Source organism: Oncorhynchus nerka, linkage group LG23, assembly GCF_034236695.1.
Source record: "Oncorhynchus nerka isolate Pitt River linkage group LG23, Oner_Uvic_2.0, whole genome shotgun sequence".
Classification (NCBI taxonomy): domain Eukaryota; kingdom Metazoa; phylum Chordata; class Actinopteri; order Salmoniformes; family Salmonidae; genus Oncorhynchus; species Oncorhynchus nerka.
The window spans coordinates 36,093,560-36,120,135 of NC_088418.1; the positions used below are offsets into that span (position 1 = coordinate 36,093,560).

General features: G+C 41.5%; 2 protein-coding genes across 6 annotated transcripts; both read right to left on the reverse strand.

Annotated features, from left to right (window-relative positions):
• Positions 1 to 1,692: 1,692 nt before the first annotated feature.
• Positions 1,693 to 11,895, reverse strand: LOC115106772 (claudin-10-like). Of its 4 annotated transcripts, none has more exons than XM_029629842.2 (6): positions 11,643 to 11,895; positions 6,413 to 6,655; positions 2,897 to 3,061; positions 2,646 to 2,727; positions 2,303 to 2,416; positions 1,693 to 1,998 (listed from the first exon to the last, which is right to left on the reverse strand). In XM_029629842.2, exons 2-6 carry the CDS (start codon positions 6,627 to 6,629, stop codon positions 1,902 to 1,904), a joined length of 675 nt encoding a protein of 224 aa, XP_029485702.1. In that variant the 5' UTR covers positions 6,630 to 6,655; positions 11,643 to 11,895; the 3' UTR covers positions 1,693 to 1,901. The 4 variants fall into 4 exon arrangements, with proteins under 4 accessions (XP_029485702.1, XP_029485704.1, XP_029485703.1 ...); XM_029629844.2 differs by having other exon boundaries at positions 6,413 to 6,680; XM_029629843.2 differs by having other exon boundaries at positions 11,639 to 11,895.
• Positions 11,896 to 13,137: 1,242 nt separating this feature from the next.
• Positions 13,138 to 22,693, reverse strand: LOC115106769 (presenilin-associated rhomboid-like protein, mitochondrial). 2 transcript variants are annotated; one of them, XM_065008084.1, is made up of 10 exons: positions 22,585 to 22,693; positions 21,480 to 21,699; positions 21,179 to 21,319; positions 20,473 to 20,521; positions 20,032 to 20,127; positions 18,824 to 18,973; positions 18,662 to 18,732; positions 18,484 to 18,585; positions 17,919 to 18,016; positions 13,138 to 13,663 (listed from the first exon to the last, which is right to left on the reverse strand). In XM_065008084.1, exons 1-10 carry the CDS (start codon positions 22,653 to 22,655, stop codon positions 13,639 to 13,641), a joined length of 1,023 nt encoding a protein of 340 aa, XP_064864156.1. In that variant the 5' UTR covers positions 22,656 to 22,693; the 3' UTR covers positions 13,138 to 13,638. The 2 variants fall into 2 exon arrangements, with proteins under 2 accessions (XP_064864156.1, XP_029485692.1); XM_029629832.2 differs by having other exon boundaries at positions 13,138 to 16,085.
• Positions 22,694 to 26,576: the final 3,883 nt, after the last annotated feature.

Sequence of the window (26,576 nt, forward strand, 5' to 3'; positions counted from 1 at the left end):
TCAACCCAATTGAGATGGTTTGGGATATGTTTTATTTCATAATTTTGATTTCTTAAAAATTAAGAAAAACCATAGGAGTATGTGTCCAAACTTGTGACTGGTACTGTATATATAGTAGTAGTACACCTGAATAATACGTAGGATAGAATAGTATGTGGACAGCAACAGTTTAATAGGATAGGCCTTGGCTAAAATACAGTCTATACATATGAAGTGGGTAAAACAGTATGTAAACATGATTGAACTTACCAGTATTCTATGTCTATGTAAATAGGCCTCTAAGGTGCAGGGTTGAGTAACCGGGTGGTAACCGGCTAGTGACATTGACTAAAGTTCAGGGCAGGGTACTGGTTGGAGGCCGGTCTGATGGCCTTGAGATAGATAGATGTTTTTCAGTCTCTCAGTCCCAGCTTTGATGCACCTGTACTGACATCACCTTCTGAATTTCTTCTGCCTCGCTGTTGCGCCTTCACCACACTGTCTGTGTCATTTAAGATTTCAGTGATGTGTACACCAAGGAACTTGAAGCTTTCCACCTAGTCCACTGCGGCCCTGTCAATGTGGATGGGGGCGTGCTCCCTCTGCTGTTTCCTGAAGTCCACGATCAGCTCCTTTGTTTTATTGACATTGAGGGAGAGGGTATTACCTCTGTAAGCCCATCATGCACATTCAGAGTTTAGCAGCACTCAGTCCACTCTTGTTATAGTGTCATGAAACATAGTCCCCCATCTGACTCCACACTGAAATAAAAATAACAATTAGCTAATTGCCAATGTCAGGCTGGGTATGTAGCTCTATGGCTGCATTTAGTCAGGCATCCCAATTCTGATATTTTTTCCACTGGTCGTTTGACCTTATTTATTCTAGCCTATAGATGATCAAATGATTGACTTCATATATTTCAATAAAAAAATCTACTTTGCTTACCATAAAACATTTTGGAATGCTTATTGGTATTTTCAACAACAGTCTTCTGAAACCAGACAGTGGTCATTGCTGGTTAAATGGCAGTTGGTGGATGTATAGATGTTCAAACATTTTTTATTATAGAACATTAAGGATTGAACCTTTTTCTGAAAAGGGGTCTTTCATTTTTTTAACCAAATAACCAAAAGGTTCTATATAGAACTCTAAATAACCTTTTTTTTCCTAAGAGTGTGGTTCAAGCCCAGTCAGAGGCAAGTTGAGGGAGGAAGTGAAACAGGTAATGTAGCACAGTGACGCCGGTTACATTAACCAATTATTTTACCTTGTCTGAAGCAAATCTACAGTCCAACTGTAGATTTGTACAACAGATTCTGACCCAAGTATCTGGGTTAGACACATATCAGATGAAATGTTAAATAGTAAATAACAGAATATAATTGTTTTTATTTTGAGTGGAGTATTTATTTAGATGTCCTGCAGGAAGCTGAGCGATCACAAGACATTACTTGAACATATGGCTGTAGTCAGTTTCGAATCACAGGATTGACTATAAAATTCAGATAAGTACTGTATTCGATGCTTACCCACTGGCGACACACTGGTTGAATCAACGTTGTTTCCACGTCATTTCAATGAAATTACGTTGAACCCATGTGGATTAGACGTCTGTGCCCAGTGGGTATCTTTTCCATTAATTTGGAGTTGTGGAATAGCTTATATTTTCCATTAATTTGGATAACCAATATCAATAAAACAATAATCATCAACAGAGTAATGTTTTTATTTTCAATACATTTCAAAGTAATAAACATTGCATTAATATTCACAGTGACTCAACTCAAGACAACAAAAACAAAGCAACAAAAATATATAATGGTAAATTCAAACCAGTAAATTCATACTTCGGCGAAGAAACAAATGGAAACAGACAAACAAACAAATTAGATTGAAAAAAACCCACATTTTAAACTGCTTTAAACATAAGCTTTTGAACTCCCAGACTCTGACACATGTGGTGCCCTATAGATCTGTTGTCCACCGCTTGTTTTGGAGTAGTTGTATGAATATCCCCTGTAAGACAAGTAGGGTACAATAGATTGGACAATGATTTCTTTGACTAGCTCATGTAACAGATGGGAAATCGCTAGCTAACTAGTGTTGGCTAGCCCATCACCTGCCTGGAGACCTGAGATAGTGTTGTCCTCACTTTTTCCAACCAAGACCATGGTTTTGGTAGGATAATGGTTAGCTTGCCAATAACTTTGGGAGTAGGAAGTGTCTTTGGTTGCATCCCAAATGGGCCAGAGCCCTATAGTGCACTATATAGGGATTAGGGTGCAATTTGGGACTTAACTTTGTGGATGCAATTACTCACCCTGTGGTGGGTCCTGATGGACCCCTCTTACAGGAACAGCAGAGCATGACACCACCTAGAATGGCCAAACAGGCAGCTCCCCAACCCATGTATAGACCTGCACCCAGTTCAAACCTAATGGACAGAGAATTAATCAACTTTACCTGTGTGTGTGTGTGTGTGTGTGTGTGTGTGTGTGTGTGTGTGTGTGTGTGTGTGTGTGTGTGTGTGTGTGTGTACACAAAGGTTTTTATGAAAATGGTTTTAATTGATTGGTTGAGTGACGTGACCGGAAAAAACTCCTGGCCCTAATTTGGACGGCAATTTGCAGGCAGTACTTTCAGCTTTTGGGATGTGTATTCACCTTACTCCTGCAAAGAATGGATCATGGAACTCCTGCACCACCCGTGCAGCGTACCATGACACAGCAGTCAAGGTGGAAAGACCTGCAGGAGAGGCAGATTGAGATGGTTGATAAACAGCAGAAGAAAGAGAGATGCAGAGTGTGTGTGTGGGGGGGGGAGAAGAAGTGAGAGAGAGAGATTGGTACTAAGATTAGAGGAGAACTGATTAAAGATGATGATGCTGGCAGTTGAGAGTTGGTTGGGAGTTCACCTGATAAGATGAACAAGCTTCCGCCTGTCAGAGCGATTTTGCCCTTGGCCTGTTCAGAAGTGCTGCCGATCTTTGTGCATTTCAGCCCCAGCACTGACACAATGATGGACGCTAGACCCAGGAGCAGAGCAATGATCATCAGGGCTCGACATGCCTGTATGTAGCCTGAACACAGGAAGCGACAGAGTTCCAGTCAACAACAGACATTGCATCGATAGAGAGCCTGAGTAGACTGAGACTTGGGAGGGAAATGTGCTCAACTCTATCCTCTTGCGTGTCTAACAACACACACATGCACTGAAGAAGGCATAGCAGAAATGTTTGCAGGGTGTACTAGTGGGACATGTTGCCTAAAGAAAATAAACAGACTTCAATTGATGCTATCAAGCGAGTGCTGGTGGCCTTTTTTAATTGTTAGACACTGCTAAAGCCTGATATCAACTTCCTGTATGTCACCTACAGAACACACAAATGGAGGCTTCAACTCTGATGTAGGATGTGTCTAAGAGACATAACTGTACCAATGCATGGATCATTCATGTTTGCTGAAGAGACACTCAATTGAAAATATGAAGACATTGTGTTCCTCTTATTCTTAAAACATTTGGCAACATCAGTAATCTAACAAAACGGACTATTTAAGGTTGTTGTATGTAATTGATTGACCTTTACACAGAAAAATCGCATCACATAACAATAACCATTTGAGTTGGCCAGTGACATAGAAAAGCAGGAAACATTTCCCTTTAGAGTTCCCTTTGACCAGGGATGTCAATCTAATTTGCCGTTATTGTTTGGAGACAGGTTTTGGAGATGATCTATTAGTCCAGTTTGGGAGTAGTAGTCAGTCCAGTACCTACCAGGCAGAGCGAGCATAGACTCAAAGTCTTTGCAGTTCCTAATGCCGGCGCTGTTCTCGGCACATGAATGAAATAGATTCTGGAACTGGCGTGTGGAAACGATGACACTGCCAGACACCGAGGACAGCTTCCAGTAGTCATTGGCTAGTGAGGAGCCGGTGAGCAGCCAGCTTGCCACGCACAACAAAAACCCAGTTAGTTCCACTGCCGTCGACATGATCACCCAGAGCACACACACACAGGTGTGGGAAAAGGCTTCTAAACTTGAGGTTGAAACCCTCAGACACACAGAATGATTGAAAATGGCCTCACGAGATATGCAAGTTGTTGTATATCCTTGATCGGTCTCCAATGTGCTGGGTGTCTGTTGTCTTGTTTCAAATGTAGAGAACTTTAGTCTATGCACAGGGGTTGTAAAGCAATAGGAGGCGTGTAAAAACCATAGAGGCTTCACCTATAAGGTGACGGTGACCAGGGTTTAGAGCTTAGGTGTGGTCTAAGGAGATAAACAATATGACAGATTGGTTCATCGAAATTGGTTTAGATTGGTTCATCGAAAGCGATGACACCCATCCTGACCCACTGTTTGACTTTCTCAACTATTAAATCAGGAGTTTCACATAGAGACAGTACCTGCCATTGGTGTTTGCCATTGGTGTCTCCTTAGAATATTCAGGTTAGACAATACTCTTTTAATATCTCTCTCTGTAACAATGAAAGTACTGGGTTAGGGTTAGGGTTAAAACTATAGCTTGTTAACAAGAAATTTGTGGAGTGGTGGAAAAATGAGTTTTAATGACTCCAACCTAAGTGTATGTAAACTTCTGACTTCAACTGTAATGGTTAGCAAATATAAATCATTCATTAGAAATGCCACACCTTCATAGTTTTAAAACAAAATTATACTAAGTTGAAAAAAACTACAGTCTGACATTGTTATACAAATCTCACACTTAGTGATCCACATTCTAAATTAAGGAGGGAAACAACATGGCCCACATTGAATCAAGTGGTGAGGTGACTATGGTTCTGACTACAGTTCTTCACTCTTATGAATGTGTGGTTATCTAGGAGTCTGTTGCAGTGTAATAGAGGCACACCCACCCACACACACTCTAAATAATGCCACTTTAATAATGTCTACACATCTTACATTACTCATATCACATGTATATACTGTATTGAGAACCAATCACTGGACACTTTAATAAATGGACTTTAAATATTGCCACTTTAAATAATGCCACTTTAGTCATGTTTACATATCTTACACTACTCATATCACATATATATATACTGTATTTTATATAATCTACTGCACCTTGCCTATGGCCATCGCTCATCCATATATTTATATGTACATATTCTCATTCACCCCTTTAGATTTGTGTGTATTAGGTAGTTGTTGGGGAATTGTTAGATTACTTATTAGATTTGTGTGTATTAGGTAGTTGTTGGGAATTGTTAGATTATTTGTTAGATATTACTGCACTGTTGGAACTAGAAGTACAAGCATCTCGCTACACTCGCATTAAAATCTGCTAACCATGTGTACGTGACCAATAAAATTTGATTTGATTTGACACACACACAATGAAAGGAAACCAAGGTCAGTGTGATTGTCAATGATTGACCGAGCGATGATACAATGATACTTGTGCGATTTACAACCCCTATTACCTTCATGGCCTGAAACTAAGACCATATGGCCTGCATACCTCAGTGTGGTGGTTGACAGTTGAAAGTGACAGTCATGTAGGAAAGGAAGTAAAAAATACTACCGTACTACGTTGTCAATGTGAGAACAGCTTCAAAAAGTCCTGCTTAAGACTTTGGCTGTCCTAATATGGACACTGAACTACAGGCCTACTATAATTGATTTCACAGATACTCTATGTCAGTCTGATCCACACAATACGTTTGTTATATAAATTCTTCTTTAGATCTTTGCTCAGTTTCTTAATGAATTTGTGTTGTATGGACAATTATCAAAGCAGCACAGTCATTTTAGACAAGGGTAAAACTACATAAAGTATTTTAATCAGCAGCCGATATCTAACTGCTGGGTCAATCTTGGCTGGAATTTAATCGAAAACCACCATTGCAATGTTTACACAGTGCTTTTGCCCACAAACTACTGCCCGTGCATACATACTACTCATTTTGGAACAACATTTTGGAAGGCATCTACCAGGGAAGGAAGTATGTTTATGTGACAACCGAAGAAGATTTTTACAACATTCAAAGATTTGTATTTGATCATAGAAAAATAAATCCTTGCGGGTCAATCTGTAATCAAATTATTTACTTTTAAATTAATAACATAAACCCATAGATTTTTTGAAGACTACAAATTATAAAAGCCTCATGAGCTTAGTTCAACTGTCGTACTCCATCAAAACCCAAAATGTTTTTGTTTTTTTAAATTTTAACAATGTAATTGCAAACAAAGACTATATAGCCTCAAAACATGGTTAAAACTATAGTTTGGATGGTCCGTCCCTGAATCCATAGCTCTGTCTTTGAATTTGAAAGTGGTTACATTTCTCTAACACCATTCCTCAGCTGTTTACCAATACCATTTTGTTGTTTAAACTACAGATTGCCCCTTTAATACTGCATGTGAGTATTGCACTGAGCCCTGCATGTCTCTCACCTGGTAGCCCCAGTACAGTCTTGTACCTCTGGCATTGCACAGAGCCCAGGGACGTGGCTGCGCAGGTCATCCACAGGCCCTCGAACTGCCAGTTGTTGGTTGTGACAGCCCCAGAATGGCTGCGTACCCTCCAGGAATGGGAACTAGTGCAGCTGTTCTCCAGACACCAGCCAATCACCCCTAAAGACAGACCCAGGATCTGGAAGGCTAAAAGCATGGTGGTCCGTCCTGACGGCTGATTTACTGGGAAGAGAGAAGGCACAACAAACTATTTTTGTTATGTATTAGTTATGAACCTACACTGTAGTGTTAACTATATTCCAGTAGGCAAAACTGGTTGCACTGTCTTCAATATGATATATTGTATGTCACCATGGTCAGGTTGTATGATAGTTGTATAAGGGCGTTTTGTTAATTTGGATAGGCTCATCAGTCATTTTATCTGGGCAGGCAAATCATCTAGGATACGTAGAGCAATACTTCAAAGGAGACAAAATGGAGGATTGGCACTTCCAAATTTACTGCTTTACTATTGGGCAGCCATTATTCAAAACATTATGATCTGGTGTAATGATCTAGGTACCAACAGGTGCTCAATAGAGGCACACTCCTGCCAATCATCCTGCCTTTCTGCTCTTGCTTGTGCCCCACTGTCCCTGTATCTTTTAAAGTATACGGGAAACCCCATTGTGCACTCTACATTGAAGATCTGGAGACAGTTTCGTCAACATTTTAGACTTCTGCCCCTTCTCTTCTAAGCCCTATCTGTATCAACCACCTATTTGTACCCTCCAAACACCACAAGGTGTTTGTTTTGTGGCATGAGAGAGGTTTGGTTTGTTTCGAAGATGTATTTTGGATGGGAAGTTTGTCAGTTTTAATGATCTCGTAGCTAAATCTAATCTTGCTCATTCTAATCTTTTCCGCTATTTTCAAACCCTTAACTTTGTTCGCTCTCATTTTCCTACCTTTCCTCAAATACCTCCCAAGACGTTGCTAGAGGAGATTTTGTCCCTCCCGTGGAATCGGCAAGGTCTGATTTCTAGATTATATGACATTATGCTGTCCTCTGAACCCTCTCAAATAAACAAAATCATGACAGACTGGGGTATGAACTTGAACATGACCTTGCAGATGACTGGTGGGAGGAGGCTCTTCTTAGGCTTAACTCCACATCCTCATGTGCTCGGTTAAGTTTCATTCAGTTCAAAGTCTTGCACAAAATTCACTACATCAAAGAAAAACTGAGTAAACTCCTCCCAGACACGAATGACGAGTGATAGATGTTCATTCACTCCTGCAGACTACACCCATATGTTTTATTTGTCTTCTAAGATGTCTGAGTATTGGTCATCCTTTTTTAATACTCTCTCGAAAATTCAGCCTTTAATTTCCTTTTTTGAACAGTTGCCTTCTATTGATCAGGAGTAAGAATTTTGGCCAACGGGATACGGGAGGGTGTGGGTAGGAAGGGATAGTATGTTGTGATATTTTTTATTTTTGTATATGTGTACTTGTGTGCATGTGTATATTTCTATATTATTATTTCCAATCGTACATTTATTTTATTTTTGTATGTATGCTGCTTTTGTTGTTAAAGTGAGGGAGATGTTTCAATAAGTATGGTGGGATAAAAGGATGTATCTGTTCAATTTGTCATTTGTATTTCTTTATGTTCTATAAAAATATATTTTTTTAAAAAGGGGGTTTTGATAAATTATTTTTCTGGTCGCTAAACCACGTTATCTGAACCACCAACATACAGTGACTTCAGAAAATATTTATACCCCTTGATTTACAGCCTAAATTCAAAATGGACTAAATATATATTTTTTCTCACCCATCTACACACTATACCCCATAATGATAAAGTTAAAATATGTTTTAAATTCTTTTAGCAAATTTATTGAAAATGAAATACAGAAATATTAAATATTCACACCCCTTTTAATACTTTGCAGAAGTACCTTTGATGGCGATTACAGCTTTGAGTCGTCTCTGTATCGGCTTTGTACATTTGGATTTGGGGATTTTCTCTCATTCTTTCTTGCAGATTTTCTGGGGAGTGGGGGTGAACAATTACATTCAAGTCTTTCTACAGATTTTCAATGGGATTCAAGTATGGGCTTTGACTGGGCCACTCAAGAACTTTCACAGTATTGTTTGGAAGCCATTCCAGCATTGATTTTGCTGTATGCTTGAGGTCATTGTCCTGTTGGAACGTAAACCTTGCCCCTCAGGCTAAGGTCGTTTGCACTCTGAAGCAGGTTCTCATCAAGGATTTGCCTGTATTTGGCCCCATTCATTATTCCCATCTATCCTTACCAGTCTCCCAATCACTGCTGGTGAAAAGCATCCCCATAGCATGATGCTGCCACCACCATGAGATGGTGTTAGAGATGGTGTTAGACAAGTGATGAGCTGTGCCTAGTTTTCTCCAGACATAGTGCTTTGTCTCATCTTTTGCCTTATGATCTCAGTCTTTCACAGGCATTTTTGCAGACTCCAGGCGAGCGGTCTTGAGCCTTTTTCGGAGGAGTAGCTTCCATCTGGCCACTCTTCCATAAATCCCAGATTGGCGAAGTGCTGTAGAGACTGTTGTCCTTCTGGCAGGTTCTCCCATCTCAGCCAAGGAACTCTGTAGAATGGTCATTGGGTTCTTGGTCACCTCCCTAACCAAGGTCCTTCTTGCCCAGCTCTAGGCAGAGTCCATATTTTCCCCATTTCCCAATGATGGAGACCACTGTGCTCTTGGAAACTTTCAACACTAGAAATTGTTTTACACCCGTCCCCAGATATACAGGTCAAGTCGGAAGTTTACATACACCTTGGCCAAATACATTTAAACTCAGTTTTTCACAATTCCTGACATTTAATCCTAGTAAAAATTCCCTGTCTTAGGTCAGTTAGGATCACCACTTTATTTTAAGAATGTGAAATGTCAGAATAATAGTAGAGCGAATGATTTATTTCAGCTTTTATTTCTTTCATCACATTCCCAATGGGTCAGAAGTTTACATACACTCAATTAGTATTTGGTAGCATTGCCTTTAAATTGTTTAACTTGGGTCAAATGTTTCGGGTAGCCTCCCACAACCTTCCTGCAATAAGTTGGGTAAATTTTGGCTGACAGAGCTGGTGTAACTGAGTCAGGTTTGTAGGCCTCCTTGCTCACACATGCTTTTCAGTTCTGCCCACAAATTCTCTATAGGTTTGAGGTCAGGGCTTTGGGGTGGCCACTCAAATACCTTTACTATGTTGTCATCAAACCATTTTCTCACAACTTTGGAAGTATGGGTCATTGTCCATTTGCGACCAAGCTTTAATTGATGTCTTGAGATGTTGCTTCAATATATACACATAATTTTCCTGCCCCATGACGTCATCTATTTTGAGAAGCACCCCCACAACATGATGCTTCCATCCCCGCGCTTCATGGTTGGGATGGTGTTCTTCAGCTTGCAAGCATCCCCCTTTATCCTCCAAACATAACGATGGTCATTATTGCCAAACAGTTCTATTTTTGTTTCATCAGACCAGAGGACATTTCTCCAAAAAGTACAATCTTTGTCCCCATGTGCAGTTGCAAACCATAGTCTGGCTTTTTAATGGCAGTTTTGGAGCAGTAGCTTCTTCCTTGCTGGGCGGGCTTCCAGGTTATGTTGATATAGGACTTGTTTTATTGTGGATATAGATACTTTTGTACCTGTTTCTTCCAGCATCTTCACAAGGTCCTTTGCTGTTGTTCTGGGATTGCACTTTTCGCACCAAAGTACGTTAAACTCTAGGAGACAGAACACGTCTCCTTCCTGAGCGGTATGACGGCTGCGTGGTCCCATGGTGTTTATACTTGAGTACTATTGTTTGTACAGACAAACATGGTACCTTCAGGCATTTGGAAATTGCTCCCAAGGATGAACCAGACTTTTGGAGGTCCCCCAATTTTTTTCCTGAGGTCTTGGCCGATTTCTTTTGATTTTCCCATGATGTCAAACAAAGAGGCACTGAGTTTGAAGGTAGACCTTGAAATACATCCACAAGTACACCTCCAATTGACTCAAATTATGTCAATTCGCCTATCAGAAGCTTCTAAAGCCATTACATTTTCTGGAATGTTCCAAGCTGTTTAAAGGCACAGTTAATTTAGTGTATGTAAACTTCTGACCCACTGGAATTGTGATACAGTGAATTATAAGTGGAATAATCAGTCTGTAAACAATTGTTGCAAAAATTACTTGTGTCATACACAAAGTAGATGTCCTATCCGACTTGCCAAAACTATTGTTTGTTAACAAGAAATTTGTTGAGGGGTTAAAAAAACAAGTGTTAATGACTCCAACCTAAGTGTATGTAAACTTCTTACTTCAACTGTATTTTATGTCTCATCACAATTCTCTCTCGTAGATCTACAGCCAGTTCCTTGGGGTTTATGGAATAGTTCCTGCTCTGACATGCACTGTCAGAACTTATATAGACAGGTGTGTTTCTTTCTAAATCATGTCCAAACAATTGAATTGGCCACAGGTGGACTCCAAGTTGTAGTGACATCAAGGAAGATCAAAGCAAATTGGATGTTCCCAAGTTCAATTTGGAGTGTCAATCCAAAGGGATGTGAATATTTATGTAAATTGGATATTTTTGTATTTCATTTTCAATAAATTTGCTAAAAATTCCAAAAACATGTTTTCACTTTGTCATTATGGGATGTCGATGTGAGAGAAAAAACATTTAATCCATTTTGAATTCAGGCTGTAATACAACAAAATGTGGAATAAGTCAAGGGGTATGAATACTTTCTGAAGGCATGAAAAAGGCATCTTTACCTGGTTGTAACAGACATCAGATGGTTGTAAACTGATCTGGTCTTCTCAACCAGAAAACCAGTTTACAACCACAAAAGCATGTAATGGGGACATGGTTCACCATTTTTCCCCAGCTGGGTAGTATGAACCTATCAGTGCTTCAGGGGAAATATATTTGTAAGTCACAAACTAAATCTATCTTTAGTAAAGTGATCGAATGGAAGGAACATTGAAAGTTAGCACATCAAACAAAACAGTTAAATTCAAAATGTCCAATTGTGTATAACATTGATCAATTTAAACTCAATCCAAATGTTTAGAGAAATCTAATAACAAGGAATTTAATTATTTGCAAAGACTATGTTACACCATCCCTTATAAACCAATCTCTCAAACAAAGAAATGGAAAAGTAAACCAATGTACCTACTGTTTCTGTGATGAGAATGACTTGAACTTTCGGTCTTTGTTGCTGTGTCTACTGTGCTGTTGAGTGGTATTTTGTATCCTCTATTGTTCGAGTCCAGTTTGTATTTCTATCCACTTGTTCTATTCAGGTGTTTAAAATCAGTTGTCTGTTTCCCTGGTTGGCTATGGAATAGGTAAGATGAGGAAGAGAAAGTGAAGGGTATTTTTTTGGAACAGAGGCTGTGGTCCCACTGAGGTGAGATTTGGGTATCGGGTGGATCAATGACCCTTCAAAACGATCTCCCACCATGAGCACACATGCTCACCTCTGCACGTGGCCTACTACTCTCCCCCAGAGCTGCACTGTGGGTTTAATGGGTTACGTACCAAATGGCACCTCATTCCCTATATCTTACACTACTTTGGTCCAAACCTCAAGAACCTTACGCACGAACACACTGAGAAGAAACACATTTAAAACTCAGAGAAACTGTTCACTTTCTCAAACACACAATTGCATTATACACCAGGGTCAATTCCCATTTAAACGTTGTCAAGTGAAGTGAAATTCACACAAAATAAAACTGCACCTTTTTAATTCTTGACTTTTGAATGAATTTAAATGGAATTGAACCAAACCCTGTGATTCGCAGTTAAGGGAACAATGATACAGAGTTACGGTCAAAATGACTGCATGGTGCATCCCAAATGGCAACCTATTCCCTATACACGTATAGTGCACTACTTTTGACCAGAGTCCTATGCGCCCTGGTCTAAAATAGTCTCCTATAAAGGGAACAGGGTGCTATTTGGGGAGCACATTTAAAGGAGAATCTCCTTCTGAGCAAAAGACAGCGGTGATAATTTGCTAAATACTGTTTTGACACGAACGGCAGCATAAACATTGGCCATTCTCATACTTGAAAAAATATATCACAAATGTGGAAAAGTGAGTCTAGAGGAAGAGGAAATGAGAGAAGACTTCCTCTCCTCATCTACAAACATTAACAGACAGTGTCTCTGGCTTTTCCCCCAATGACTGTTTGTGGACTTTGGTCATTTTCTTTTATGTTACATCAATATCCTAACCCACCAGCACCAAAACTACAGTGAATCCCAGATGACCATTTAAGCCAAAAATGCTTAGAAAGCTAAATTCAAATGCCTGTTTATGCCAATTCCAGATTAATATGACATCATGAAACATCCTGTTTAAAAACCAAAAAGGCACATGACTTCTGATAAAGGCATGAGTGACTTCCTTCCTGTAACCAGATGACAACAGTGATTCAGCAGTACAAAGCCTGCCCAACTATCAGTAATTCCTGCTACTGAAAAGCTTTATGGCTTAGTTAATGGTTTACTGGTGGGTGAAGGACTGAAGAGGGAGCAAAGTCCATCACCTTTCTCAGTTTGATAGACATGCAGCACTTTTAGGGAAATAGTAAATACAATCCTACCATGGTAAATACAGTACAAATGGACAGATCACAGAGCCATAGCCTAGAACACAAGACTCCTTTTTTAAATAAACCTTTTATTTGATTCCAATAACAAACAAAAGTTATTAATCGAAAACAAATATTCCTGTGCATACAGTGAATCTACAAAACATTAACTGCTCTTTCCATGACAGACTGACCAGGTGAAAGCCATGATCCCTTCATGTCACTTGTTAAATCCACTTCAAATCAGTGTAGATGAAGGGGAGGAGGTTAAATAATAATTTTTAAGCCTTGAGACAATTGACACATGGATTGTGTATGTGAGCCATTCAGAGCGTGAATGGGCAAGCAAACAATTTAAGTGCCGTTAAAAGGGGTATGGTAGTAGGTGCCAGGCGCAATGTTTTGTGTCAAGAACTGCAATGCTGCTGGGTTTTTCACGCTGAACAGTTTCCGTGTGTATCAAGAATGGTCCACCACCCAAAGGACATCCAGCCAACTTGACAACTGTGGGAAGCATTGGAGTCAACATGGGCCAGCATTCCTGTTACGCTTTCAACACCTTGCAGAGTCCTATCCCAGACAAATTGAGACTGTTCTGAAGGGCAAAGGGTGGGGGAGGTTAATGGTTTGTATACTCAGTGTATTTAAGTCCATTATCTTCCATTTTCATAGCTGGATGAAATTATAAACAAGAGGTGCGAAAACTAATCATTTCACACACAAAAATAAAAACATTTGTGGTGTGCAGGGGTTAGAGAATAATGAGTCTTGACTGTAGACATGTGTATCATATAAAAAAATGTAGATGTGACATTGGTTTTGACGGTGTACAGTGCATTCGTAAAGTATTCAGACCCTTTCCCACATTTTGTTACAGCCTTATCCTAAAATGGATTAAATAATCCCCCCCCCAATCAAGCCACACACAATACCCCATAAAGAAAAAAAAACAGGCCAAGACATTTTTGCAAATGGATTACAAAAAAAATATATATATATATATATATATATATATAGAAATGCCATATTTACATAAGTATTCAGACCCTTTGCTATGAAACTCAATTTAACTCGGGTGCATCCGGTTTCCATTGATCATCCTCGAGATGTTTCTACAACTTGATTGGAGGCCACCTGTGGTAAATTCAATTGATTGGGAATGGAACACCGGTCTATAAAAAAAAAAGTCCCACAGTTGAGAGTGCATGTCAAAGGAGAAACCAAGCCATGAGTTCAAAGGAATTGTCCGTAGAGCACCGAGATAGGATTGTGTTGAGTCTCAGATCTAGGGAAGGGTACCAGAACAATTCTGCGGCATTGAAGGTCCCCAATAACAGTGTCCTCCATCATTCTTAAGTGGAAGAAATTTGGAAACACGAAGACTCTTCTTAGAGCTTGCCACCCAGCCAAACTGAGCAATCGGGGGAGAAGGGCATTTGTCAGGGAGGTGACCAAGAACCTGATTGGAGCTCTGTCAGAGCTCCTCTGTGGAGGAGGGAGAGACAACCATCTCTAGAGCATTCCACCAATCAGGCCTTTATGGTAGAGTGGTCAGATGGAAGCCACTCCTCAGTAAAAGGCACACGATAGCCTGCTTGGAGTTTGCCAAAACAAACCTAAATTACTCTCAGAACATGAGAAACAAGATCCTCTGGTCTGATGAAACCAAGATAGAACTCTTTGGCCTTGCCAGGTTTCCACCAGATGTGACACCTGAAACATTGTGGGTTGACAGCATCATGCTGTGGGGATGTTTTTCAGCGGCAGGGACTAGTCATGATCAAGGGAAAGATGAACTGAGCAAAGTACAGTGAGATCCTTGATGAAAACCTGCTCCAGAGTGCTCAGGACCTCAGACTGGGGGGCGAAGGTTCACTTTCCATCAGGACAACGACCCTAAGCACACAGCCAAGAAAACACAGGAGTGGCTTCGGGACAAGTCTCTGAATGTCCTTGAGTGGCCCGGCCAGAGCCCGGACTTGAACCTGATCGAACAACTCTGGAAAGAACTGAAAATAGATGTGCAGTAATGCTCCCCATTAACTCTGACAGATCTTGAGAGGATGTGCAGAGAACAGGAAATACAACTCCCCAAATACAGGTGCCAAGCATCTAACGTTATACCCAAGTAGAATCGAGGCTATAATCACTGCCAAAGCTGCTTCAACAAAGTACTGAGTAAAGGGCCTGAATACTTAAGTAAATGTGATATTTAAAAAAAAACTTATAATATATTTGCATGAATGTAAAAAATAAAAAACCTTTTTGCTTTGTCATTATGCCGTATTGTGTGTAGATTGATGAGGGAAAAAAACAATTTAATCAATTTTAGAATAAGGTTGCAACGTAAGAAAATGTGAAAAAGTCAAGGGGTCTGAATACTTTCCGAATGCAATGTAGCTCTCTAACCATCCCCTGTACTGACAGTGGGAAGGGTTTCGTGATCGCATGGTTTTTGTATCTTAGGGTGTTAGGGTCCTCCACCTCAGCATTTGGGGAGATAATGGTGACCTGTAGGCTCCCGTGACCATCTTCACCTATAATCATTATGATCTAAAAGGCTAAACTACTCCTAGATCAACACTTTGTGAATACAGGCCATAGTGTAACTCAAGTGTCCCCTCTTCTCTCAAAAACACACAAAATCCCTGCATTATTATGTAGTGAGTGTGTTTGAGAGAGAAAGCGAGAGAGCACTGAAATGCAAATTGCATTTTTATGAGAGAGTGAGAGACAAACATAGAGCTTGTGTGTGGGGGATAAATGGAGAGTCAGGCTTCGGTTTGTGTGGCCAGCATGGCTGTTGACGCTATTGACACTTTTCTGTAATCTGGTAATATACATATCAGCCAAGGCCAGTCCAACCACATGCCTTCACCCAGTCCAGTGCGCTCTACTGGGGGCCGTTGCCACCGTTTCCTCCCCCACTAGGACCCTTTGTCCTAAGGTCGTGCCACACCTTCACTAGTGGCTCACGGTTCTTCCATATCAGCTCGTGGCCATACATGATGTACCAGCTGTTAAAAAAAAAAGAATAAAAAAAGAAGAGAATAGGTGATGAACACGCAGTGCATTCGGAAAGTATTCAGACCCATTGACTTTATCCATTTTGTTATATTACAGCCTTATTCTAAAATTGATTATAGTTTTTCCCCCTCAATAATCTACACACAATACCCCATAATGGCACAGCAAAACCTGCTTTTTTTAAAGAACATTTTGCAAATGTAAAAAAAAACATCCTGAAATATCACATACATATAAGTATTCAGACCCTTTACTCAGTACTTTGTTGAACTTTTTCCAGCGATCACTGCATCGAGCGGTCTTGGGTATGATGCTAAAAGCTTGGCACACCTGTATTTGGCGAGATTCTCCCAGTCTTCTCTGCAGATCCTCTCAAGCTCTGGCAGGTTGGATGGAGAGCATCGCTGCACTGCACTGGGTTCTGTCCGGGCTCTGGCTGGGCAACTCAAAGACATTCAGAGACTGGTCCCAAAGCCATCCTGCGTTGTCTTGGCTGTGTGCTTAGAGTCGTTGTCCTGATGGAAGGTGAACCTTTGCCCCTGTCGGAGGTCCTGAGCACGTTTTCATCAAGGATCTCTCTGTACTTTGTTCCGTTTATCTTTCCCTCGATCCTAACTAATCTCCTAGTCCCTGCCGCTGAAAAACATCCCCACAGCATGATGCTGCCACCACCATGCTTCACCGTAGGAATTGTGCCATGTTTCCTCCATATTTGAATCTTGTTTTCATCAGACCAGAGAATCTTGTTTCTCATGGTTTGAGTCCTTTAGGTGCCTTTTGGCAAACTCCAAGTGGGCTGTCATGTGCCTTTTGCTGACGAGTGGCTTCCGTCTGGCCACTCTACCATAAAGGCCAGATTGGTGGAATGCGGCAGAGATGGTTGTCCTTCTGGAAGGTTCTCCAATCACCACAGAGGAACTCTGTAGCTCTGTCAGAGTGACCATCGGGTTCTTGGTCACCTCCCTGAACAAGGCTCTTCTCCCCCAATTGCTCAGTTTGACTGGGCGGCAGCTCTGGGAAGAGTCTTGGGTGTTCCAAACTTATTCCATTAAATAATGATGGAGGCCACTATGTTCTTGGGGACGTTTAATGCTGAAGAAATGTTTAGTACCCTTCCCAGATCTGTGCCTTGACACAATCCTGTCTCGGAGCTCTAGGGTCAATTCCTTCGACCTCATGGCTTGGTTTCTGCTCTGACATGCACTCTCAACTGTGGTACCTTATATAGACAGGTGTGTGCCTTTCCAAATCATGTCCAAACAATTGAATATACCACAGGTGGGCTCCAATCAAGGATAATCAATGGAAACAGTAATGGATCAATGGATTTAAAACTTTTTTTTTTTTTTTTAAATAACCTGTTTTCACTTTGACATTATGGGGTATTGTGTGTAGATGGATTAAATCAAATGTTTACTCGATTCTAAAATAAGGCTGTAACAAAATGTGGAAAATTTCAATGGGTCTGAAAACCTTCCAAATGCACTGTATATAGGAAGAGAGGTAGAATGGACAGAGCTCAAACGAGACTAAAATAATAGATCTTAATTCATACATTTCTGTCGAAGTACCGACCCAATACCACATGTTCATGATAGGTTGGGATCAACGTCGGTAAGAAGAGTGGCGCCCCTGAGCAGTTTGGGGGGGTGGGGGGCCTCCCAAACAAAATCAGCAAAGCCAGGGTATAGTGGAGAAGATGTCAAAGACAGCTAGCTTGACCTAGATGTTGAGATGGTTTTTTGCTGCCCTGTGCAACAGCCAGTTTAAATGTGGATGAGTGTGTGAGAGCAGACAGGTAGATGGACTTAAAGCTGACTTACACGCCAAAAAGAGCTCCGCCTAGATGGGCCGCGTGGTCGAAGTATCGCCATCCTAAAACTAGGCCAGCTGTGTCCATGACTACTATGGCTTTCAATGCCTGGACAGGAGAAGAGAAAACGGATGGTGTGAATAAATAGGACAACAAAGAACTTCCTGGACTCACACTTTAGTCATTATCCAGAGCAACTTCCAGTTATGGTGCATTCATCTTAAGATAGCTAGGAAGGACAAGTAAATTTTCCTCAATAAAGTAGCTATCAGCAAAGTCAGATCTAGTAAGGGGGGTACTTAGGGACATCAACATACAGTATGTGAAAATGGTGTTTATGTTTGTAGGGGAAAAAATTGAGGAAGATACAAATCGTCATTGGAAAAACATTATTTGTGTGATTTTGACCAATTGTTAGTAGACATTGCCTCCTCATTGGTTGATGACGTAATTGAAAAGACTTACCTTCCTCCATCTTTTGTACTACAAAACATAGAAATGTGCCATTTTCTCAAGGATAGAAAATTGGAAGGTTGACTGTGTGGTTAAGTGTGCTGTAAGGGTTGTTCACTCACATTGCCTGCAGAGAAAGCATAAATGGGGAGGAAGATGATTGCCAGCTTAGCCTCTGGCATTTTGGTACAGACGGCAGCCAAGACTGTCATGATGGCTCCTGACTGGAGGACAGAAAGTGCTGTCAGAGACAGGAAGTAAAGGGGAATTCCGCAGGAAGTCTAAAATGTTGGTGCTTACCGCTCCAAGAGAGGGACCTAAGCGCCCGCTGGCCGTCTTGCATACATAGCTGAACATCGTAGAGATAACACCTGGCAATGAGATGATTATTTATCTGTAAATAAGTCTGTACTTCAGGACTAGTAATCTGTCTATTACAATCTCTCACACGTGCGCTGGTACCTGCAGACATGTAAACGGCCATGAACTGCTCCCTGCCTAGCATGGAGACGATGCTGGAGGAGAAGCTCCAGAGGACGTACATGTTGGCCGCCATGTGGAAGAAGGAGTAGTGGCTGAACGTGGACAGGAGCATGGGGAAACACAGGGTTTCTGTGGGTAGGGTAAAGACAGGAGATGATCAGGGAAGTGTTCATTAGGAACTAAACAGGTCAAACCGGGGAGCGATTTACCTGAATTTGTTTTGCTAGGGTTTGCTACTGTCCGCACTCTTATTGGACAAGTCTTTTCAGATATTATTTGGGCTGTAAAAGCTGTATATTTCTTAATATTTTATATTTATATGCAGTTTTTACTGTAAGAGCTCAGGAGTTAAATTAATATTACAAAATCTATTCCATAAGTCAAATAAACTGGATCTCTGCCTCTGTCAGTGTTACTAGTAATAAATTGTCATGATTGACGGGACCAGGAAAAATTACAGCCTAGAACAAGGGCTTCTGAGATTTCTGGTTAGGTCACATATTTGTATTTATTATAGATCCCCATTATCTGCTGTTCCTGGTGCGTGGTGAAGAAAAACAGGGCCCTAATCCTGACACTTGATTACGGTTACAGGTTTTTCCATTTAAGTTGAGGTTGGACTTTAGAACGAATTGCACGTTCGGTGCGCCGATTGGTGTCACCTCGTTTGTCAGTATACGTTACACCTATGCTGGCTTGTCCATCTTGTTAGTTGGAAGGTGCTTCGCCTGTGCTGATCCAGATGATATTTAAGAGCGGCTGGCCCAGTGTTCCAGTTATGTGGAGGGTTAAGACCTTAAGTTGGCTCTCCCCATTTTGATTTCTAAACAAAATCCTTTCTGATCTTCCCTGCTTTTGTTTTGCTCCACTTTTTGGTTTGCTTCCTGTCTTTAAGTTTGGTGTGGGTTTAAAATGTTTTTCTGTGTTCTTGGGCAAATTTAGTGGGCACTCATGGTGTGTGTTTTTTTTAAATTCCAAATGTTGTTGCTAGTCAACTTTCAGTGGACACCCCCATGAGCGTCCTTCAGACCGCCTCGTAAAACCCCACCTGTTTAGTTTTGGTTGTTGTCAGTGACTCGGTTTGTTCCCTTATGTTTCTTGCTGCGGAACGTAACAATTAACACTTCCTGAGGCAGAGATCAAATTAAGCGAGTTTGCCATAGGATAGGACAGTCTCCCCTACTCACTGGAGGCTGGGTTGGATGTGAAGTATTTGATCATAGAGCGCTGGAGGGATGGCACTCTCCAACAGCAAAAAACCACAGCATTAGCAGCTATGATCCCTGAGAGAGTAGAAAAAGACTGAATTAATGAGAGATTAGTGGATAATGAAAGAGGTGGGTGGAGGTGCTTAAGGGTGGTAAAAGATGGCAGGATGTTCACTTGAGCAAGGAACCTAAACCACTAAACTGCTCATTGGGCACTGCACTGCAACTGCAGTCTGCTCCAATCTAATGTGTATCAAAGTGGTTGGGTATAAAGCAGGACAAATTTCTCTCTCATACAGACAAAAAGTATACATTATCTTGAGAAAGAGGGTAGTAGTGAAAGTGACCATCATTATCTGTATCAACTAGTTACTATTGAGAGGACACAAAAAAAATCTATGGGCTTCAGTACAGACTAACCTGCAACAGTACGTTGGCCCTCACTCAAGCCGTTCCACCACTGGTTGATCTGTAACAGAAACACAACCGGTTTGACAAAACGGCCACACAATGTAGTGAAACCTGGGTCGTGTTCATTAGGCACCAAACAGAATAAAACTGACTGAAACACGGAGGGACAACCTGGTCCAATAATAAACATACATTCTAGTTTTCCGTTGCAAAATGTTTTATTCTGTTGCGTGTAGTAATACACACGACCTAGCATAGGGGATCAACTCGCTAAGACATCAGTGTGAACAGCTCAGCAAGAAGAGAAAGAGGGAGCATTGACATATTTGACCTAGTGCGAGTGGCAAAGTCCACACCCCCTCCTCTGAAATCCTCGTCCACCTTTGGGACAAATCAACCACTTTCGTTATGAAACTTGAAAGATGCCAGCCCTGCAAAATTGTAATTCGTCCAAATAATCAGCGACACAAAATCCAGCGCACCGGAATTGTTCCTCGTAACCCTCATATCCCTTTCAGTTACAAATGGGGGAGACTATACACCCTAACCCCATTCCAGGGACCCTGTGCTGCTCCCAGCATGTTGTACTGTTTGTATACGTTGTGGGGAGAGGCAGAGTACTGTGGCAGCAAAATGATCAATTTCCTCTATAATGTATCAATAAAGATGTATACAAAATAATGAGGCATGGTATTTAAAAAAAATAAAGACTCACCCATTTGCGAAGATCCCCCTGTTTCTGCGGCCGTAGTGTCTCCAACCAGTCAGCCCGGACCTCGTCAAAGTAGCTCTGGACCCGGGACTTCAGTGACTCATACTGCCAGATGGCCGCTGTGCCAAATGAACAGCCTGTAAACTAACATGGTGTTAATCCCCTTTATTTCCTGTCAATGCTGTGCTGAATCTGGCAATAGACCTAGAGAGGTCTATGTGTTTGAAACAGTAAAAGTGTGTAACAAGAAATACAGTTATATTGAGTCGTGTTTGTTTAGTAAAAGAAAGACCTAAAAATCTACCCCTATTGTGAACGCCAGGGGCTTGACCAGTCTGCCAAAGCTCCTGGAGTGCATGTATGCCACTGAGGGCTCCAAGGGGGGAGATGCACCCCTCTTGTGGATGAGCCCTTCACTGGGCTCTGTGTGTGAGGGCCCAGTCTCCTCTATGACCCCCTTCTTGGCCTTTGACTCCTTCACTACTTTCTTGAAGCCACATCTCTGTTGAGTGTTGAGGGGGATTCTAGGAAAACACATGAACAGTGAAGAGTAAGAGAGATGATTGGTCAATTAGTTAGTTATAATAACATCTGAGTAAAAGGAGAAATGGTTTGAATCCTCTTTCTAGAGAAAAGAGAAGTCATTTTGAAAGTAAAGGGAGGAACTTACTGACTAAGTTGCTCTGGAAAAGTGTCTGCTTAATCAGTGTTTAAAAAAAAATCCTGTTCCTAGGGAGTAGAGTTATTGCCCTAACACTACCCGATTCCACTAATCAAAGGTTTGATGATGAGCAATAAGTGGAATCTGGGTTGTATTCACTAGGAACCAAACGGAGGGACAGACCTACCGGAATTTTGTCTGATAGTAACTAGTTTTCATTACAAAACATTTTCCTTTGCTAAGCTTAGCTATAGTTGTTGCTAATGAATACACCAAGTGTACCAAAAACAAAAATGTGCAGCCCTTTGGGACCCCAGGACTAGGATTAAGAAATACTGTGCTAACAGTGAATGAACACAGGTAAGGCATCTGGTAATTATTTCATATTTGCATGGCAGAATTCGTGAAACAACGGACTTTTGGGCCCTCCCAAAAAATAGCTAGCTGCATGGCACAGAAGAATAGCCAACTCAAACAATAATTAAGTGGGAAGACTGAAGTAACAAGCAACCCCAAATAGTACTACAACTGTGAATTGACAGGTTGCAAAGGCTAGTGGACCGTGGTACCACTAGCAACATATATCAAAGGGATGAACTGTTCATCGTCAAGCTAACCTACTAACTTCGCTAGCTCTGGCAGCCGCTAACTGAGTTTCAGCTATCTTTTCACGACTGACAATACATATATCAGTGGTCAAGGTTGTTGAATAGCTCAGCCATTGTCAAAATTATTTTGTACACCATACCTGTTTCCTCTCGTTGCTATACAAATAACGTCATCCCTAGCCCATCTTAAAATGCACCCCCTCCACGACATGCTTGTCACCCGAATGACCCCTCCTATATTCGCTACCGGGTCAACACTCTAAAACCGCTAAACATAAGTGGGCCATGGCTTCTTCGATGAGATTTAACGGCGGTTGGCATCCAATATATTGCATTACCGCCACATACTAGACTGGAGTACAACTCCCGTATACTTTGCTTGAAAAAATAAATAAACAAATACCCTACCATCTAACGCTACACTCACAAATATATATATATATATATATATATATATATATATATATATATATATATATATATATATATATTAACACCACCCTACTTCACTATTTAAATATATTTAATCCTACCTCATGCCAACAACCTGAAAGGATGGGACATCACCACCTCACCCTGTAACTCTTCTGATGTCAAGTCTCGCACACCCCAAAACTTCTCTGCAGCTGCCACCAAAACCTCAATTTTTTGTGACTTACATTCCATCCCTGTGGTACAGTTGATAACCATTGCTATAAATGCTAAAAATCCAATCTTACTGAAACATATATCACTTGTTCGTCTACTACTCACACCACTCCTCTCTTTCTTCGTTGCCTCAGCATATGACAATTTATGCACTACTCTAACCCTGGAAAGCTCAACCTGCCCCTCTCGCACTGGACATTTCTGATCCCCAGCCCCATGGGCACCCCAACAATTAACACACCACTACTTTCCCCAATGCTACACATTCCTTTGTCTCATGCCCTTCTGCACACTTCTCACACCTAGGAACCTCCCTCCTACACACTGCTGCCACATGCCTATAAGCTTGACACCTGCAACAGCGTAATGTATTCGGTACAAAAGTTTGTACAGGATAACTTATATATCCTAACCACTTTGTCGGACAGACACAACATCAAAACTCAAAAGAACAGACGATGACTCTTCTGTGTCACCACTCTCGCCACCCCGTCTGTGTCGCACCAAACGACGAGCATCACAAACACTGGGAATCCTCCCCTTCAGTTGGTCAACTTTTACATTTACTGCTACCCCAGAAATCACTCCTTTCAATGGCACCCTTTTCTTGAGAGCGAAACAATTCACATTTCTTGCCCCCATTCGTTTAACACCAAAGAACTGCCAAAGGGGGCGGAGTTGCAATCTACTGCAGAGATAGCCTGCAGAGTTCTGTCATACTATCCAGGTCTGTGCCCAAACAATTTGAGCTTCTACTTTTAAAAATCCACCTTTCCAGAAATAAGTCTCTCACCTATTCCACTTGTTATGGACCACCCTCAGCCCCCAGCTGTGCCCTGGACACCATATGTGAATTGATTGCCCCCCATCTATCTTCAGATCTCGTACTGTTAGGTGACCTAAACTGGGATATGCTTAACACCCCGTCCTACAATCTAAACTAGATGCCCTCAATCTCAATTATCATGGAACCTACAAGGTACAACCCTAAATCCGTAACCATGGGCACCCTCATAGATATCATCCTGACCAACTTTCCCTCTAAATACACCTCTGCTGTCTTCAACCAGGATCTCAGCGACCACTGCCTCATTGCCTGCATCCGTAATGAGTTCGTTGTCAAACGACCACCCCTCATCACTGTCAAACGCTCCTTTAAACACTTCAGCTAGCAGGCCTTTCTAATCGACTTGGACCAGGTATCCTGGAAGGATATTGACCTCATCCCTTCAGTAGAGGATGCCTGGTTGCTCTTTAAAAGTGCTTTCCTCACCATTTTAAATGCGCATGCCTCATTAAAAAATGTAGAACTAAGAACAGATAAAGCCCAAACTTGACTGCCCTTGACCAACACAAAAACCTCCTGTGACATACTGCATTAGCATCGAATAGCCCCCGCGATATGCAACTGTTCAGGGAAGTCAGGAACCAATATACACAGTCAGTTAGGAAAACAAAGGCTATCTTTTTCAAACAGAAATTGGCAGCCTGTAGCACTAATTCTCAAAAATTTTGGGACACTGTAAAGTCCATGGAGAAAAGAGCACCTCCTCCCAGCTGCCCACTGCAATGAGACTAGGAAACACTGTCACCACCGATAAATCTACGATAAGCGATCATTTCAAAAGGCATTTTTCTACGGCTGGCCATGCTTTCCATCTGGCTACCTAGACCCTCTCTTTTTTAAATTATCCGCCGAAATTGTTGCAACCCCTATTACTAGCCTATTCAGCCTCTCTTTCGTATCGTCTGAGATCCCCAAAGATTGGAAAGCTGCCGCGGTTGTCCCCCTCTTCAAAGGGTGAGATACTCTAGACCCAAACTGTTATAGACCTATATCCATCCTGCCCTGCCTTTCTAAAATCTTCGAAAGCCAAGTTAACAAACAGATCACCGACCATTTCGAATCCCACCGTACCTTCTCCACTATGCAATCTGGTTTCCAAGCTGGTCATGGGTGCACATCAGCCACGCTCAAGGTCCGAAACAATATCATAACCGCAATCGACAAAATACAGTCCTGGCAGCCGTCTTCATCGACCTGACCAAGGCTTTCGACTCTGTCAATCACCGCATTCTTATTGGCAGACTCAATAGCCTTGGTTTCTCAAATGACCGCCTCGCCTGGTTCACCAACTATCAATGATGTCGCTCGTGCTGCTGGTGATTCGCTGATCCACTTCTATGCAGACGACTTCTGGCCCTCTTTGGACACTGTGTTAACTAACCTCCAGACGAGCTTCAATGCCATACAACTCTCCTTCCATGGCCTCCAACTGCTCATAAATGCAAGTAAAACTAAATGCATGCTCTTCAACCGATCGCTGCTCGCACCTGCCTGCCCGCCTAGCATCACTGCTCTGGAGGGTTCTGACTTAGAATATGTGGACATCTACAAATACCTAGGTGTCTGGCTAGACTGTAAACTCTCCTTCCAGACTCACATTAAACATCTCCAACCCAAAATGAAATCTAGAATCGGCATCCTACTTCACAACAAAGCATTCTTCACTCATGCTGCCAAACAAACCCTCGTAAAACTGACTATCCTACCAATCTTTGACTTCTGCGATGTAATTTACAAAATAGCCTCCAACACTCTACTCAGCAAATTGGATGTAGTCTATCACAGTGCCATCCGTTTTGTCACCAAAGCCCCATATACTACCCACCACTGCAACCTGTATGCTCTCGTTGGCTGGCCCTCGCTTCATATTCGTCGCCAATCCCACTGGCTCCAGGTCATCTATAAATCCTTACTAGGCCTCATCTCAGCTCACTGGTCACCATAGCAGCACCCACCCATAGCACACGCTCCAGCAGGTATATTTCACTGGTCACCCCCAAAGCCAATTCCTCCTTTGGCCGCCTTTCCTTCCAGTTCTCTGCTGCCAATGACTGGAACGAATTGCAAAAATCACTGAAGCGGGAGACTCATAACTCCCTCACTATCTTTAATAAGAATCAGCTATCAGAGCAGCTTACAGATCATTGCACCTGTACACAGCCCATCTGTAAATAGCCCATCCAACTACCTCATCCCCATATTGTTATTTATTTTATTCATATATATTTTTTTCTCCTTTGCACCACAGTATCTCTACTTGCACATTAATATTCTGCACATCTATCACTCCAGTGTTTATTTGTGAAATTGTAATTATTTCTCCACTACGGCCTATTTATTGCCTTACCTCCCTAATCTTATTTCATTTGCACACACTGTATATAGACTTTTCTATTGTGTTATTGACTGTACGTTTGTTTATTCCATGTGTAACTCTGTGTTGTTGTTTGTGTCACACTGCTTTGCTTTATCTTGGCCAGGTCGCAGTTGTAAATGAGAACTTGTTGTCAAATGGCTTACCTGGTTAAATAAAGGTGAAATAATTTTTTACATCTTTAAAAAAATACTATAGGTGGGAATGTCTAATGTCCGTCCTTCATGTTGTGTTGGTACATGGAATATTCCTCAACTGCATAC

Excerpts from the sequence above, each read along its gene's own strand:
- LOC115106769 (XM_029629832.2), bottom strand. The coding sequence starts at position 22,655 with ATGTCGTGGAGGGGGTGCATTTTAAGATGGGCTAGGGATGACGTTATT. Across the intron at positions 20,522-21,178 it reads AGGGGGATCTTCGCAAATGG|ATCAACCAGTGGTGGAACGG; the intron begins GTGAGTCTTTAT and ends TTTCTGTTACAG. Across the intron at positions 18,733-18,823 it reads GGCCGTTTACATGTCTGCAG|GTGTTATCTCTACGATGTTC; the intron begins GTACCAGCGCAC and ends TCTCATTGCCAG.
- LOC115106772 (XM_029629842.2), bottom strand. The coding sequence starts at position 6,629 with ATGCTTTTAGCCTTCCAGATCCTGGGTCTGTCTTTAGGGGTGATTGGC. Across the intron at positions 2,417-2,645 it reads CCATTCTTTGCAGGAGTAAG|GTTTGAACTGGGTGCAGGTC; the intron begins GTGAATACACAT and ends TCTGTCCATTAG. Across the intron at positions 1,999-2,302 it reads CCATCAGGACCCACCACAGG|GGGATATTCATACAACTACT; the intron begins GTGAGTAATTGC and ends CTTGTCTTACAG.